The sequence below is a fragment of the Fringilla coelebs genome (genome assembly GCF_963513975.1).
Source record: "Fringilla coelebs genome assembly, chromosome: 2".
Lineage (NCBI taxonomy): Eukaryota > Metazoa > Chordata > Aves > Passeriformes > Fringillidae > Fringilla > Fringilla coelebs.
The window spans coordinates 99,194,175-99,207,868 of NC_140029.1; the positions used below are offsets into that span (position 1 = coordinate 99,194,175).

At 42.4% G+C, this 13,694-nt stretch overlaps 1 protein-coding gene across 2 annotated transcripts in view; it reads right to left on the minus strand.

The window, feature by feature from the left end:
• Positions 1–5,041, minus strand: part of ALCAM (activated leukocyte cell adhesion molecule) — a 115,892-nt gene extending 110,851 nt beyond the window's left edge. For both annotated transcript variants that reach the window (XM_084226017.1, XM_084226016.1), the window contains exon 1: positions 4,728–5,041. In XM_084226017.1, coding sequence (XP_084082143.1) covers positions 4,728–4,827 — 100 coding nt within the window. In that variant the 5' untranslated portion in view covers positions 4,828–5,041. The remainder of the gene's footprint in view (positions 1–4,727) is intronic.
• Between the last annotated feature and the right edge of the window lie 8,653 nt (positions 5,042–13,694).

Genomic DNA, 13,694 nt, shown 5'->3' on the forward strand with positions numbered 1-13,694 from the left:
TAAGCAAATTTTTATTTGCCTTTCTGGAGACCTATATCCATGATAAAAAAAGCAATTTGATCTTAAGCTAGGCAGAAATTCCTCAAAAGAGCAAACACTGCGGAGCAGCAGATTAACATCCACTGGTGTAGGAATGATTGTGATTCAAGCCATCCTCAATAAAACACACTGGGAAAGACAAAGGAAAAAAAAGGAAGAAACTTGATCTGATCACTGTCAGTAGCAGATTGTCAGAATACAAGGTGCATTGCAATCTCCTTGCTAAATTATGAGATTAATTTTCTATAGTATTAAAGGAAGAAATGTACAGCCTCCTTTAATAGTCATCCTGTTCCCATTAAAGAAAATATACCGAGATAAAGAACATGTAGGTCAAAACCTTGTCTTCTGGGAAGATAACACTCAAGCATTTCATATCAAGGGGAGTTGTTAATATTCAGGTTTTCCTGGAAAAATCCCGTTCTGCTTAAGTAATTTCTAATTATCACCCTACAGCATTTACAGTTCTTTAAGAGTCTCTCATTTGAACATCAGTGAATGGAAGCATAACTATTTTTCTTGAAGAGAGAGGAACTTGAGAGAAATCAGAATATTGCAACAGGTCCCCAATTCTCTTACAAATGTGGCCTTGCAGTTTGCACACACTTTTAAATAAAATATTACTGTATTACCAGAGATAAAAGCTGCACATCAGCCAACTCAGAGGAACCTTGAGTAGCACTGAAGAGAGAGCTTGAAGATTATGAGGTTTTAGATATGGTAAAAATCAATATATAAAGTCTAGCTTCCTATCAGAGCTGGCAGAACTAAGCAAGACCATACTATGACACCATACTATTAGAGATGTGGAGAAACAGCTTCAACAATCAGCATGGTAGTATTAAAAAGCCACAAAACTCGCGTGTGTGAAACAGCAATGGAATAACCACTGGAGATCAGACCTCAAGCCAGCTTATCTGTGAACATCATGCTATGGCCATAGAGCACAGATCACAAGAAGGGAAGACTGAATATTGATAATCTTGTGTAAGGAGATCCAATTACAAATTACAGCTCCCAGAAAATAAGCCCATTCAGCCTCCCCAGTGTTAATAGGCTCAAAGTGCATACAGAGAGGTGGGGCTCCTCTGTAATCAGTTTCTTACTAGCAACCTGCTCTTATTTCACCCAAAAAGTCCAAAACCACTTTGACTAAAAAAATACTCTCCAGGAAGTGCTCTGGTAGAAACCTAAAAAAGCCCACAATGGTGTGTCACATATGAGCAGCCAATATATTGAAGTAATTGCTGCTAGAGAAATGCTTCTTTTCATATGGCTTAGAAGGACCTCCTATGGAATCAGGTATGATGCCATGGAAATCTGCAGTGACACTCTTACCTCTTTGGACTATAAATCCCACTGCCTAAGTAAGATACTTGCAAGAAAACAGAGAGCACAGTTTAGCCTGATCACACAGATATAATTTGCATTATGTAAAATACTTCTCCTATTTTATTTTCCCCTTTATGTATTATCTTGCATAAATATTTAGAGATTCTGTTCCCCAAATCTTTCTGCTGGAAATAAGTCAACAAATGAATTCTACTACAAGGAAGACTATACATAAACCCAGGGTAAATAATTTTAACAACCCATGTTAATTGCAGAATGGATGGTATTGCAAGAAAGGGGATTACTCTTACACAGATTGGAGAGTGACAATAAAATATCCTGAAATTAAATATGACTTGTGACAGATGTATTTATTTCATGAACATAACAACATATATTTTCTTCAATAAAAATCACCTGGCTGAAATTTCAAGAATTTACAGACCTGGATGATTTCTGTTGTTGCCCTCTGCCTTCTCAGTGCTACAAACCCAACAGTAGAGGAAAGAGCACAAGAAAAACAGTTTATGTTGGAAGGCTTTCACATCAAAAAAAAAAAAAAAAAAACAACAAAACAACTAAATATATCAAATGCTTCCCAAAGCAATGAATCTAACAATTAAAACTCACTTAGGAATGAGTCTGGTTCCCTGTATGTTAGGCCACAAATACATGGCCCACTGAAGCATATACACGTGGTGCAGATGTTTTCTGATCTCAGTTTCAGAAAACCCTTGTGAACTCTAGATCTTAATATAGAAATCCAGTTTCCCTTGCTCACAGTCACACCAAATACACCAGGGAAAAAACCCAGTCAGAAGGGGAACACAATGACTGTCATGAATAAGATTACATGTTTCAGTCTTGCTAGGCTTAGGCAATATGTAGCAAGTAATTAAAGGAGAGACTAAGAGCTTCCTCGTTGTAATCCACCAGAAAGCAGAGGGAGGGGGAAAGGTCACAATTAGCTCCTGGTTAAGAGTTTACTTTCTTTTCACACACAGCCATTTCTCTAGAGATGTATGAGATTATAATCCTTTTTCTCACTTAGTCTGACCGAGAGGCAGTCTCTTAGTGCCAAATGTGTACTTGGACCCCCTCTCTCTTTTTAAGATGGGTGTCTTCCTAAGCAGTTTATTCTGTGAAGAAACAAACCCAAGTTTTCTCATACGGATCTCCATCATCCCAGTCCATCTTAAATATTGCCAGAGATATTTAGAATTGAGGCACATAAACTTTTAACATGCTTTTAATACCTCATCTATTGCTTTCCATACTCAAAGCTCAAATGCAACTCCCAAAAGCTGAGTACCATGATGGAGTAACACATTCATACTTTGTTAAAAAAACTAGCTATCATCTAAAATAGATGAGATAGCAATGGGGAAGAACCAGTAAAACTACAACAATACCAAGACCTTTTCATAGGTATTTTTGTATGTAAGTATCTTTTATATTCCTCAGAATAAACAGAGAAGTAGAGGCTTAAATCTACTACTGGGCTTTCCAGGCATTTTCAGAACTGCAGGGAAAGTTTGTAAGCTGAGGTGGGGCTGGTTTCTCCCCACACATATTTCCTTGCAGTTAGCCTGAGCTTCTCCTTGATGGGGCAAGGAAGGAATGAAGAGCAGAAAGACAAAGTTAAATGATTTTGCTGACAGCCTATTAAGATTATAGGTAGTCAAGTGACATTTTTTTTATAGAGCTCCATCAACACAACCTTTGAGATAAAATATTTTATGGTTTCACATTTTTTTCAAATGGAAAATGTAGACAGACACACAATCACCAAGATCGTTTTGTATTTACTCGGTTAAATCTCTCCACAGAGGAAAAGTCTTGCTTCTTAGAAGCTGAGGTGCTTATCTCTCTGATAATCCACATGCCTTCAAGATCTCCTAAAATGAACTATCTTTCCTGAAGACTTTCTCTGCATCACAACAACCAGTATTCTTTGTAAGCTCTGGCACCGGGACTGGTATTTATTATGTCCGACAGTGATTATACCCTGTGTTTGCCAAAGCAAAAGCCAAGCAGCACAGCCTGACACCCGGCTTACAGTTCCAATATTGCTGTTGATTCTGTCTGGAGCTTTTTTACTGTTCTATTTGAAATTACAGATTCAGCAGGCTTGCTTTACTGTTGTAGCTAGTTTTCAGTTTTCTACTTGGAGCTTGTAAAACACAAGTATAAATACACCGAGTGAAAAAGGTCTGCTCTTCTCTTTCATTTCGCCAAAACCATACTGGCCGTAAATGGTTAACTGGAGAGCACGTAACAACCAGGCAGAGGCCAGGAATGAAAAACCACCAGCAGCTCCAACACTTCTGCAAACCCTCCGTTGTTGCAAAGGCACATAGAGGCAAAGCCATGTCTTAAAGCAATACAAAATTTTACCACAGGCTGACGCTCTTTCTACAAGAATAATGAGACGGTCCCCGCGCTGAATGCAGAACTCCTCACTTCACAGCTTTTCCCTCAGACTTCACTTTCACGCTCAATATTTACAAAACAAAGCCTACAAACACCTCATAGCCAAAATATTCCCAGAACAATTAGGATATTTAGCACTCTCTGCGCCTTCCTACTTCCCCAGCGCCTCTCTCAGGACTGCTTTTACGGGCGGAGAGAGGAAGCGAAGTTACCCACGCGATGCCGATCCGCCGGAGCAGCCTCGGGCACGCAGCGCTGTCCCCGGGCGCGGCGCCCGCGCTGCCCCAGCGAGCTGCCCGAGCAGGGGCCGCGGGCAGCGGGGCTGCCCCCGCCGCGCCCGGCTGCCTGCGGGCGGCAAGTGCCCGCCGCGCTCCCCGGGCTCCCACCGGCAGCGGAAAGCGGCGGGAGGCCGCCGGTCCCGCGTTGTGCCGGCACGGCCGCGGGCGGCACTGAAGGCGCGGAGGGGAGAAGCGGCTGAAGCGCCGAAGTTGCAGGCGGCTCGCTGCACAGACGTGCCGCTCAGCCTGGAAGTGAAAGCGACACCTCACCGGGGCTCGGCGGCCGCTGACAACGCCCTGGAGGGACCCGACCGCCGCTTCCCACGGGGAAAGATAAGACCAGCGCGTCTCGATCCCCCTCACCGCTGGGGCAGCTCCTGCCTTTCCCGCAGGAGAGACGGCATCAGCCGACGCACCCTAGGAAGGTAGGAGAGGACCGCTCTCCTCCAGAAGCGCGGCGGGATGCGGCGGGCACCACCGGTCGGGAGCATCCCCCGGAGAGCAGGGAGCCCGCAGTAGGTGCTGGGGCGCTCCGGGGAGCGGCGGGCGGGCACCGCCACCTGCGCTCCGGCTTCCCCTCCGCCAAGTTACGCGCGGCCGGGACGGCGCGGCCGCGGCCACCGCTTCCCGCGGGCGGGCGCTCACCTGGGGGCAGGCAGAGAGCAGCGAGCAGGAGGCAGAGCAGGGGCGGCAGCGGGCGGCGGCGGCAAGAGGCGCAGGCGGCGGCGGCGGGGGGCTCCATCATCCCGCCTGCCCGCGGCGGGACCGGGAGGCGGCGGCGGAGCGGGGCGGCGCGCCCGCGGGAGCTCTTCCCTCTCGCACCGGAGCGCGGCAGCGACTTCTCCCTCGTCGAGGCCGGGAAGAAGCAGCGGCGGCTGTCCCCCGGCGCCGGGAGCAGCGGTAACTTCCCGGGCGCGGGCGGCGGGGCGGCTGCTCTCCCTCTCGGCGCGCAGCGAGGAACGACTCCGCACCGGAGCAGGTGGCGGCTCCCTTCTGGCAGCCGAGCGGCGCTCCAGGACTGAGCGCTGCGGCGGGAGAGGCGGAGCCGGGCGGCGGCGGCGGCGGGGCTGGCCCGGCCCCCGAGCCCCCGCCCCTCCCGGAACACGGCGCACAGGCGGGGGGAGCCCCGCGGGCAGCCCCGCCACCGCCCCCCGCCGCAGCCTCCCCGCCCGCCCGGGATGTGCGGGCCCCCGGCCCCGGGATGCGCCGCTGCCTCCGGGGCGGCGCTGCGAAGGCGAGGGGGCCGGCGCTGGCGGGCATGCGGGACAAGCCGATCCCCCCTTCACCTACTCCTGCTTTGCTTCTGCTCGGTGCATGGGCTGTTTTCTGGTGCTGTGTTCAATATGCGTGTTGGTCACCAGTACTGCAAATCCAAAGCTAAAAAATAATGGAATAATAATGACAATGCCTGTTCTGTTGAGTGTATAGAAACGTGATTGTGCCTCCTCTGAGCCAAAATGAAAAAAAAAAAAAAGAGAAAAAATTAAACAGCAAAGATAATAACGATCAGCTTAATCTTATATAGTTGATATAGCAGAGGATTGGATAAAAGGAGGGGAATTCACAACACTCTGGTTGCACGAAGAAATGCACTGCAGGGTGAAGAGGGATCTTTCGTCACTTGTGGAAGTCGGCTGCCCTAAAGGTCAAAAAGATTCCTCATCAAAGTAATGTAATCCAGAAGCAGCGCTTTCATGCACAGTGCTCTTTTCTCCTCCTGTTTCGGTCTGAGTAAGCAGTGCTGTTTCACTGAGAGGGAAATAAGCACGCTGAAGCCTCACAGCAAGTTTCTCAGCTCACAGTTCTGCATGATCAACATGTAGCCCACGCAGTCATGTGAAGTAAACCTGATGTCCAAAATCTGAAATATGAATAATGCACATAGTTTGGTCTTTCCAGAGGGACTTTCTAGTAGTGAAATTCGAAGTGTCAAGTGCTCTATCTCGCTTCATCACCATGTGATGATTTGAATTCTTGGACGGGAACTTCCCCAAAACTCCGGAAAATGAAAGACAAATTTAGCCAGCCGGTTGTGCTACTCTCAAAACAATTTTCTTGATGTCTAACAACTAAAAATACTTAAACATTTCAGTGATACAGCGATACAGTTCTTTACAAAAACACACCCTGTGTACTCTTTTGCATATCATGCTTGTTTTTTTGTAAAGAGGAGTGAGGAATATTTGGCTTTTAGAACTTAAGTCTAAAGTATTGTCTTCACTTCAAAAATGTCCTTCTGTTCTTCCACATTATTATTATTATCTTTCATATATTGTGTACAGCATGCCATGCAATCAGTTTTAAAAATACTTTACTTTCTAGGCTTACTGCTCAGCAGAGTTCTGTCATCCTTTGTTTTCTCAGCAGATTTCTCTTTATGGACATATTACGAAGCAGATTTAAAAAGTACTGCTTTTAATATCAATAATCTTTTTGTTTTCCTCTTGAAGCAAATTAGCATTTTCCATTCAGTGTTTTGCTGTTTTGTTGGTTTTTTTTTTCCTTACATGTTTAGAAGAAATTTAATATTTCTCTTGCTGTCAGACCTGGAGACCTCCTCAAAATCTTGAGATTCTTGATAGAATGGCACTGAGATGACCATCTTACCCAGTTCAAACTTTTATTCCTACTTTTTTTTTAAAAAAGTTCTAGGGCTTTTAATAGTATGTGCTGATTTTGCAACAACTTGGGCTCCATTACAAATTAAGGGCCTAATCCTGTCTCCTGCATTGATATGGGCAAGCTTGTTGAAGTGATTAAAATTGTGGCTGGCAAAAAAAGGCAGAAAAGTCCAACTCTAAAAATAATGCTCTGAGTGTAAATAAACATAAGAAAATGCTTATAGGCTAGAATTCACTCTGCATTTAGTACCTGTTTGCTTTTTTTTTTCAACATGGCAATAGCGAGATCAATTTGTATAAATGCAAACACATGGTTTGCTGGTTTAGGGAATTAAATAATGCCCAAGTACCTTGTTTTCAAAGCAGATGATTAACTGCTGCCTCATTTGCATCAACATAATGAGTAGTATATGTTCTCTCTCACTGGGAGAAGGGATAAGGAAGTCTTTCTGAATATTGTAAATAAATTCCAATGGCATGGTGCAGAGACTAAATGGCAAGCTATAGAACTATACGTTTCAGGCAGGCAAAACATACAGAGTCATTTTACAATTTATGCTCAAGATAGTATTGTGAAAAATTATCTGAGGACTGTTTTGCTCTGAATGTGTTGCCTAAAGTCTGTAAGGAAAATGAGAAATGTGAGAGATTACATTAAGGACATAATACTTTAATCAGAAGTATGATTTGTTTAGGATTTCCCTCACTCCTTTGTCATTTATCTTCAAAGCTGTTTCTACCTTTCACATGAAAGAAGTTCTTTGAATTCTGAGTAAATAGAAAACATCTCAAGCTCAGATTGCTTAAGTGTTTTGATAACTTTACAGGATTTTAAATGTGATTAGAAATTGTTAAGATAATTATTAAAGATATCTTTATATGCTATGTCATTTTAGCTATCCTCAGTTCTGAGACTTTATAATTAATTCTTTTAATGTCTGTTAGGTTGATAGAACATAGATTTTTTTTTTTCTACATATTTTCTTGGGCCGTGCTCCTCTTCCTATTGAAGTTAATGGGAGCATGAGTGAGTCACTGATCTGTTGGAAAAGCAGCAACTGCCTGGCTTTAAAGTCCAAAATAAATATTTATTTTGAAGAAGTTAAAACACTAGTACAAAAAAAAAATCTGTAGAAAATAACTGGTTTTGAAAAGCAATAACAATAATAATACATTGTTAAATGCTTAATCCTATCAAACCATAGATTTTCTGTTTATGTGACAAAGTGGATTGAATGTGTAATCCATTAATAATGGCTGTGCATAATAACAAAGAGTTTTTGTTAACATCATTTCCCTTTTACAACAGGTACATAAAACACTTTGGAAGCCAATTTCTAGCAAGAATAATAGAGAATAGTGTTTAATAGAGCATAATGCTCCTGATAATTTAATCTGTCGTTAATAGTAGGTGGATGACTGTTAATATTGTTTCAAGGAAACTTTGAGGGCTGGTTTGGCTCAGCACTCAAAATAAGGTCTACAAAGTGGAGACCTGTTGTTGAAACTGCCCTTGAATTGTAAGACAAGCATTGAATGCAATGTCCAGCCTCGCATTTCTGCAAATCTGATTCTGTTATTTTGGCTGGGCGCGCTGCTGGGGTAAAGGTGTCAATTCAGAAGAGACTTGCATGGTTTAGATTATTGTCATTTGTGTTAAAATGTGATTCAGCATTATCTAACTCCAAGGCTTGAGCATATATGGAATCCATACTGCTGGTTACAACACAGACCCAGGAATTTTTGGTGAATCAGATAGGACTTGGCTCACGTTTTATGACTCTTGAGAAATCCACAAGGTGCATCCAGCCCCCTTAGGTGCCTTGAATACCTTTAAACACCGGGCTGTGCAAATCTGAGCCAAAGCATGTTGAAGTCAAGCAGAGTCTTTCACTGATTTTATTTGATTGCACTAGAAGCTATGGTATACTCATGTCTGTCAGGAATCGTTTTGCATTGCTCAGTGTTGGCACGTGAAGATAACTGGCGGTGAAGTCTTTCTGAAGTCAATCAGCTGTACATGGTCAAGTACAACTCTAGGTTGTAAAGTGTTTCAAACAGAACATGCAAGACACATAGAAAATTATCAAAACCCAGAGCTGGCACTCTGTGAGCTGTGACCAATAGTAGCAAAGAAGAAAGCCTACTTAAATGGGGTCTCTGCAGGTATCTGCAAATTTGTCTGTCTTTGACCTAAGTAAACAAGACCTATATATTTGGAATAAATAAAAAAACCCTGACAAATTACAGAAGAATACATGGAATCAACATTTTCAGTATTCCTTCGCTGCAAAAATCATACTACTCATGAACATTAGCAAATGCCTGCCAGTGCTGTTATTACAGTAATCAGCGTAGCAATTAGGCTCCTGAAACAAACTTATTTTCCTATTACCCATGTCCAGTGCACCTGTTTTTTACATAATTTAACTAAAGGACCAGCACTGTACAAACATTCATTACATAACCTTACATTTGTATTATATACAAAATACCCAGAATGCTTTCAGCTGAGATGAAATTTTCATAAAATTCAAGTGGAACATGAGAATAAGGAGTTTGTAGAGTAGCTGGTTGTCCTTAAAAGTTTGTGCTCTGCCTTAAAAACAAGCATGAAGAAAATGAAATTTTTAGACTATTAGCAGGTTTTATGCGCAAAATAGACAAGAGTCACATTAGATGATGATGATTGAGAAGTGCATAAAGATAAAGAGCAATCCAGTCCTTCAGGCTGGACCAGAATATATCAACTTTCCTGGCCACCTACTTGCCTTTTGTGAAGGCTCAATGACCTTTTCCTCTGTCTTTTTCATAAGGGTTTTTGGTAGGTAAAAGTAGGCAGTTTTCAGATTTCAGGTCTCTTTTTTGCATTACAAAAGTCACTTATGAGGGCAAAGAATTATTTTTCTGTGGGTATCCAGTGGGATACACAATTGTGAAGAGTAGCACTGATAATATATTGGAGAAGTAAAATGGCTATAATACAAAGAATGAGATTATTAGCATTGCTAAAGTAGTTAGACTGTTTCCCCTTTTCTCAGTGTCCATGAAACCAAATTCTTTGACTTTTTGTGCTTTCTAGCCCTTGACAGTCCCTGACAGTAACAGAAAAATACCTTGATAATATAGGATCTGATGGGCCTGCTGTACTAAGGAGCATCCTTGACAAGACACGTTGCATTCCGCCAGAAATATCCTGCAAGCAGTTCTGCAACACCTGGTTTGCAATGTCGGCGTGCTGTGAAGGGGCAAGAAAGAGCAGAGTGTCGTGTGATTTATTAGGATGTCACTGAGCTTCTCTGCCCTGCTGGATCAACTCTTTACCCTTACCCACAGCTGGCCTGCCTGCGTGCAGGATGGACATTCCTGGGTCTCAAGTGATGCAGAACATAGTTCTCAGAGGGGCTCAGCCAAGTCCTGGCTTCAGCAGTTGCTTCTTGGGCTGAGGAGCCTTTCCACAGGGCTGTTCACAAAGGAGGGGAGTGCAGTTGGTGCTGGCGCCAGCCTCACCTGGAAGCAGTTCCCCATCTGTTCCCTTGATGTCACTTGTGGCTGAGGCTTGGACTGGCTTGATTCTTGCAAGGTCAGCTCTGTCATAATCTGCCCCAGCTTCCAAATCTGGGCCTGTGTTACCCAGTTCTACTCACCATGCCAAAGCAAGTGCAGACAGCATCCTGGCAGAGCAACAGAGGGGAATGGAGGACTGCTCTGGCCAGCAGCCTCCTTTTATCCCTGCTGCATGCTGCCACTCATTATTGCAACATTAAATCACAGCATTTTATAAGGTAGGCACTCAAATAGCTTTCACCTTTGTCCTGCCTTTCATTTGAGGATTTCAGATTCTGTGAGAGCATTAAGTGCTTGGCAACGACATTGGACAAGATACTGAACCCTAGAAATATGAACAGGTTTCCTAATCGGTTTGAAAAACCAGTGGTGATTAAAAGAAAGGATTCAGAGTTCCTGAAATTTCATTCTCAGCCTCCCAAACTGAAACTACTCTGTTTATATTTCTGTTGGTTAGAGAAAGGTAATAAAAACAAATGTAAAGATCAGAAGCACGGCTGGTAGTCCATTCAGTGAAATGCTCCTGCCTGTACTAGTTAGTGTGTTCATGTTTAATTTTCAAACTTAGCCAAGGGCAGAAAAGTGGAGGCAACTCATTCAGAGCATGTTGGGGATTTTCTCCTTTGCATTATGAAAACAGCAATGAAAGTAAGCATGGAAAGAAATGAGGCATATTTTATAGAAAGTTTGAGTGCAAGATATGGAAGAAACTTTGCTCTTTATCCACCTAGAGACCACTTGGTTTTAGGTCTGCTTGTGGCTGAAGAAAATCAGTGAAAATTGAGCAAACCTGTAGGTCTCTGTGGAAGAGGACTTTCATGCCTGCTCAGAACTTACTTGGACCAAAGGAAATTTGTAACCTCTTCTGCAGAAGCAATTTTCTTCTTTTTTTGTCTTGAGTGAACCAAAGAGCCTTTTTCAAGTGTTGAAGAATGATGAGCTAGTATTGAGTAGAGTAGGTGCACCACACTGCAGAGTTCAGATCCTTCAAAGTACTGCTTCGAGAGATACAAATAATAAATGAGAAATGAGAAAATGAGAGATGGTGATAAAATGAGAACTGAAAAGGAAGGATTAAAATAAAGAATTAGTACCAGGTTCACACTGGTTTTCAATACTAAGACACTGGATTCTTCACATCGCAAAGCTGGGCAGTTTCCTTGTGTGACAGGTATTGCCTCAGGCCCCAGTAATCATTTTTTCTTTTCACTCTTGCTGGTAGCAGCAGACTTTCTCATGCTGCATGACTTTTAACATATGCAGCTTTCATTCATTAACTTGGAGGAGAGGGTCAGCAGGAAATCAATTATGCTTTTTTTTTCCTTTTTAATGTAGCCATATGCAGAACCATTAAAATTAATCCACTGTCTGTGTTCCAGCGTTGCAATTTCTTCCTTGCAACGTTTATTGCAGGGTGTCTGCCCCAAGTTGTGCTACATCAGCACTTGTAGATTAGAAAGAGCAATTCCTAGGTAAATGAAAGGAATTGCTTTTTCCCAGTCTGACAGTTACCCAAGGCAGGAATAGGCCTGCCTCGAGTGGTAATAGGGCCACCAGTTGATCGTGTGTTCCTCAGAGCCAGGTGTTGTCAGATCCCTGGAAAAAATGGATTTGAACATCTCTCATTTAACTGGATACCTGTGTCAAGCCCAGATTTGTAAATTCTGTTTTAAAATTCCTGAAGATTGAAAGGTTTTCAAGACCAGACTCTTAGTATTGCAACACAACTTAGGTGAATAGTATTGGAATATCTCCCTTATATATGTAATGCTGGCTCCTCAGAAGGGGATACCTTTTCAAGGTGGGCCCTTGAAAAGGACACAGTGATTGGAACTGTTGAAAACGGAGAGTTTAATTAAATCAGCAGAAAATTGCTAACATGCTTGAAGATGTGGAGGACTAGCACATGGATTGAGAGAATTAGCCATGTATGAATTATAATTATGATATAATATGTATGTTGCATTAGAGCAAAAGGCTCGGAAGTGCTTGAACTCTCCTTAAATATCTTTGCTGTTCTGGAACAAGGAAGAGCTCCTGCTACAGGTAGTTTACAGATGAACTAGATAGGATGAGTAAAGTGTGCTTTGAAGGAAAAGAAAATTGTTATTCTTGTACATCATCTTGGCTCAATTGAATACATTACACTGTTGTAAGCATTTCTTTTTTATTTTTAAGGAAAAAAATTGTAGAACAAAAGCAAATCAAACTTGAAAAAATTTTGATTTGCAGAAATTATAGTAGGAGATGTATTTTCATAAAAATGAACTTGTAATTACCTCTAATAAACTGCAGTGATGTCTTTGGGAAGGTGATTTATAGCATTTTATGTTGGCAGAAGATGTAACCACAGGTTGTTGGATTAGACACCAGTGCTGAGTCACAGTTTAGAAGGTAATACCAATTACTGGTGCATCCTTGTGAGAGAGGCTCACTGTAGCAGCTGCCCCATGTGTTTCCACTGGCTAAAATAATCAGTGCAATTAGAGAAGCAGTGCTGCAAGGGCTTTTTTTTTTCTTCACATAGAGTGCTGAGAATTTCTGATAAGGATGGATAACTAATATTTTGGCAATCTATTTAGTACAGTCTTCAACTCAAAGGCTGGAAGACAACTGTTATCAGCTGTCTCAGGATCACACTGCAAGAGGTGGATTCGCAGGCACATTGTAGATTTCAAGGTCAGATTCTCATTCTGTCAGGATGTCTGTAATGGTTTTTAGTTAGGAATGGCAGTCAAAAGGGTTCAAACTTGCCTGGCATCAATGTTCTGAAAGTTTGCACTTAGTAACAAGAAGACGAGTCTACCTGTTTTGCTTAGGGCAAACTTATCAAGATCTCTCTACTTTTCTGGTTTTCATTTGACCTAACTTTTTAAGTCTATGACATTTTTCAGAGGGCAATTTATTCCCTTGACTCTGCTACTCCAAGTTTTAATTTATTTTTAGACTTTCTGCTCACCCTACTCTCTCATTGTCAAACAGTCTCCTATGTCTCACAGAAAAGATGTTTCTGCTTCATCCTATGTTTGGAACGATAGTGTTTGTATTTCCAAATCACCATTGCAAATGATGGGTCCTTGATTTCCTGGGGATGGCTGATCCCATTTCCATGTGAAGTAGCGAATTGATTCCTTGTTTTGCTTTGCTTATATGCATGGCTTTTACTTTCCCTCTTAAAGTTATCTCACCCTAAAAGTTCTTTCACTCTTACCCTTCTGATTCTCTCACCCATCCCATTGTGGGGAGTGAGCAAGTGGCTGGGTGGCTCTGAGCTGCCTTTCAGGGTTAACCTACAACAGGTCTTGTTCCTTACAGAATTGTTTCTGACCCATTGCTTGAATTTATCTTCTGTTTAGTACTTTATAAAATTCACCCTATGCTAAAGATATTACATGATCACTACAAGTGAGCAGGCTTTGTATCA